General features: G+C 40.6%; 1 protein-coding gene across 1 annotated transcript; it reads left to right on the top strand.

Annotated features, from left to right (window-relative positions):
• The first annotated feature begins 503 nt into the window (after positions 1 to 503).
• On the top strand, positions 504 to 3,600 carry LOC113017228 (tripartite motif-containing protein 16-like). The gene has a single exon (XM_026160383.2). It carries the CDS (start codon positions 639 to 641, stop codon positions 2,313 to 2,315), a length of 1,677 nt encoding a protein of 558 aa, XP_026016168.2. The 5' UTR covers positions 504 to 638; the 3' UTR covers positions 2,316 to 3,600.
• The last annotated feature ends 786 nt before the right edge of the window (positions 3,601 to 4,386 follow it).

Raw genomic sequence — 4,386 nt, 5'->3', positions numbered from 1 at the left:
AAACATTTATCACATTTTTGTGGAGATGAATGTGTTTGAAAACACTTTAATTTGTTTACTGACTCATATACCAACTACTACACCTGCTGCACCCTCTCACCTCTGATGGTATTTGAGGGAGAGAAACAACTGAAATGAACATAAACTTAAATGCAACATAAGCATCATGTCAGTGGCTGCCTTATCTGTATGTTTAGGATCATTATCCTCCTGCATTGACTGAAACTGAAGGACTGTTTGTTAACTTCGGTGAGAACTCTGACATTTCTAAACTGAAGTTTATTTATATAGAAGAAAGTGTTAACAAGCTTAAACGTTGATGTGAGCAGTAAATAAAGGGTTAAACTATCAGTATCAGTATCGCTCTCAAACTGCTCCTCTTCCTGGAGTGAAGCACAGCCTGATAACCCTCCCTCTTCTTCCTGCTCTTAAACACAGCACCTCCTCTCTGTCCACGTGTTTCCTCGTTCCCTCCCCCTCAGATCTGCAGTTTGAAGATGGGTGTAACCAACATGTGGTGACGTGTAAGAGCTGACAGGCTCCATTCACTGCAGAAACATGTTGTTGAGATCGGAGCTCAGACTAGTTTCAGTTATAAGGAAGAGAAACTCACACAGTCACTGACACTGAGAGGAGAAATGGCGCAGAAAGGACTTCAGCTGGATGAAGAAACCTTCTCTTGTTCCATCTGTTTGGATCTACTGAAGGATCCGGTGACTATTCCCTGTGGACACAGCTACTGCATGAACTGTATTAAAGCCCACTTTGATGAAGAGGACAGGAAGGGAATCCACAGCTGCCCTCAGTGCAGGAAGACTTTCACACCGAGGCCTGTCCTGGAGAAAAGCATCATGTTAGCAGAGTTGGTGGAGGAGCTGAAGAAGACTGGACTCCAAGCTGCTCCAGCTAATCTCTGCTATGCTGGACCTGAAGATGTGGCCTGTGATGTCTGCACTGGGAGGAAGCTGAGAGCCATCAAGTCCTGTTTAGTCTGTGTTATCTCGTACTGTGAGAAACACCTCCAACCTCACTATGATGCAGCTCCATTAAAGAAACACAAGCTGGTGGCCCCCTCCAAGAAGCTCCAGGAGAACATCTGCTCTCGTCATGATGAGGTGATGAAGATTTTCTGTCGTACTGATCAGCAGAGTATCTGTTATCTCTGCACAATGGATGAACATAAAGGCCATGAAACAGTCCCAGCTGCAGCAGAAAGGACTGAGAAGCAGAAGGAGCTCGAGGTGAGACGACTAAACATCCAGCAGAGAATCCAGGAGCGAGAGAAAGATGTGAAGCTGCTTCAACAGGAGGTGGAGGCCATCAATGGCTCTGCTGATAAAGCAGTGGAGGACAGTGAGAAGATGTTCACTGAGCTGATCCGTCTCATCCAGAAAAGAAGCTCTGATGTGAAGCAGCAGGTCAGATCCCAGCAGGAAACGGAAGTGAGTCGAGTCAAAGAGCTTCAGGAGAAGCTGGAGCAGGAGATCGCTGAGCTGAAGAGGAAAGACGGCGAGCTGGAGCAGCTCTCACACACAGAGGATCACAACCAGTTTCTACACAACTACCCCTCACTGTCAGCACTCAGTGAGTCTACACACTCATCCAGCATCAATATTCGTCCTCTGAGCTACTTTGAGGATGTGACAGCAGCTGTGTCAGAGACCAGAGATAAACTACAGGACATTCTGAGAGAGGAATGGACAAACATCTCACTGACAGTCACTGAAGTGGATGTTTTACTGTCACCACCAGAGCCAAAGACCAGAGCTGGATTCTTAAAACATTCACATGAAATCACACTGGATCCAAACACAGCATACACACATCTGTTATTATCTGAGGGGAACAGAAAAGCAACATTTATGAACCAACAACAATTTTATTTTGATCATCCAGACAGATTCACTGGATGTTATCAGGTTTTGAGTAGACAGACTCTGACTGAATGTTGTTACTGGGAGGTGGAGTGGAGAGGGAGAGGAGTTTGTGTAGCAGTCACATTGAAGAATATCAGCAGAAAAACGGGCCTAAATGAATGTTTTCTTGGATACAATGACAAATCTTGGGCATTACGTTGTGACACAAACAGCTATAAATTTTGGCACAACAAAGTCCCAACTGTCCTCTCAGGTCCTCGGTCCTCCAGAGTAGGAGTGTACCTGGATCACAGAGCAGGTATTCTGTCTTTCTACAGCGTCTCTGAAACCATGACTCTCCTCCACAGAGTCCAGACCACATTCACTCAGCCGCTCTATGCTGGAATTCGGTTTTGTCACTCTGATGGAGACACTGCAGAGTTGATTAAAGTCAAATAGAGAAGACAGGTTCATGTTGATCCCTGACCATTATATGTACTTGTGTAGTTTCTAAATGAGGCTTTACATTTTAGAAGCTGAGAAGTTCAGTGGTCCATTGATGTGTGAAAATAATATTGCACTGATTCAAACTGTACTTACATTTATATACCTTACATCAATATAAATCTGAATTTGTTCTTATGGCTGATAACCATGGCACAACCTCAATTCCAATAAAGTTGAGACATTGTGCCAGATCTGTTTCATCTCAATTCAGAACCAAGAAATTCAAGGTCATCCATGTCTTTGTCTTTAAGGCATTCCTGCAGTTAATTAATTGTTTTTGCCATCTAGTGCTATGGATAGATAAAGATGGGTTACATCTGCATAGCAATGAAAATATGACATGCCTCCCAATCATACTGCGTAAGGGAAACTATATAATGTAAACAAAGTATAGTTAAACTTTTTAAATATAAAAACAAATTATTCGGACCTGTATATTGTGGAGAATAGAAATGTTTATTTGCCCTAAGCTGAGTCCTTTAAATAGTTTAATCTGACTGAATGTGCAGCTGCTGTACAGAGACAGAGTGGGTTAAGTTTGAACAGTTTCTGTTTTAAAAGTTGGAATGTTTGGCTGTACATGGAAATATTTATCGTGCACTCACACAATTTTGACTCTTTCTGCGTGGAAATAGTAGCTTTTGACTTCGTGGTGTTTGAAATGAGGGAAGATACAAAAGTAAAATGTGTAGCAAACATGTGATAGAATTATACAATGGAATGACCATAAAAATCCCAAAACTGACCTTGACCATAAAATTGACAAATGGACTTTAATAATGCATTTCTGTGTTCAGCAAGTCACGATGAACCTGAAATCTGATTAATAACACAAGAGATGTGTCTTCACCCTGCTAAAAGGGATGGAGTGGTAGCTCAGCTCAGATTGTCCACATGTTTTGCATTCTGCTATGTTTTCAGGCTGATTAAAGCTTAAATAATAAAGTGCATTGTGTCATTAATCATGGTAATCTGCATCAGAATTTCAGAAATGTGTCTGTCCTGCACCTGGTGAAATCTGTCATCAAATCAGAACATTAACAGTGTATTAAACACATATTACTGTGCATCATGTCATCAGGAATGTTTTTGAAAAGAATTATAAGACACTAGTGATTTTAATGTATTTTAATATATTTAATGTTTTTAATGTATTTAATGTATTTTAATGTGTGCAATGTATGTCTGTAACACATTTCATTTTTTCCCACAAGAATAAACATGTAATTTATGTCTATTTCATTTCTTTTTTTGTTTTTACTGGATTATGAATAATGTAAATGAATAATATTCAGGCACCTCATTGAACGGTTTTCTCCCCACATACATACCTAATATGTATATATTAGTATTACTAGTATATTAATATATACCTAATATGGAACAATAAGGACATCTATTATAATGTTTTTATTATCATACAAAGAATTTGTGGACAAATTCAAAATATCCAAAAGAATCTGCTGTAGTTTTTGATGCTGTAGCAAAAAGTGTCCTCATATTTACACTACCAGCCAAAAGTAGCCACCTTTAGCAGACATAACAGGTGAGCACACTTGTGGCATTCTTTCTACAATAGAAATTAAACATTCTTCAGAAAGTTCTTCCCATATCTGTTGCAAAAGTTCCGATAAATGTGTGGCACTTGTAGGTTGCTTTGCTTTCTCTCTTCTGTCCAGTTCATCCCAAACCTGCTCAGTGGGGTAAGTCTGGATACTGTGCTGGACACTGCATATTTTCAAGCTTACCAACTTGTTCTTTTTTCCTGAAATAGTTCTGGCATAGCTTGGACTTATGTTTTGGTTCAGGGTTCCTCTCACTCTGTACAAGTCATCGACCCTGGATCCAGCAACACAGCCCCAGATCATCACACTTCCTCCTCCACGTTTCACAACTGATGCCACACACTGTGGAACCATCCTTTCACCTTCTTGATGGTGTACAAAGATTCTGCGTCATGAACCGAAGATTTCAATCCCATCTTCCAGTCATCAGTAGTCCACTGGGAGTATTTTATGGTCCA

The sequence above is a fragment of the Astatotilapia calliptera genome, chromosome 3 (assembly GCF_964374335.1).
Source record: "Astatotilapia calliptera chromosome 3, fAstCal68.1, whole genome shotgun sequence".
Lineage (NCBI taxonomy): Eukaryota > Metazoa > Chordata > Actinopteri > Cichliformes > Cichlidae > Astatotilapia > Astatotilapia calliptera.
Note: the sequence above shows the minus strand (reverse complement) of the source record. Positions and strands in the feature narration are given on the sequence as shown.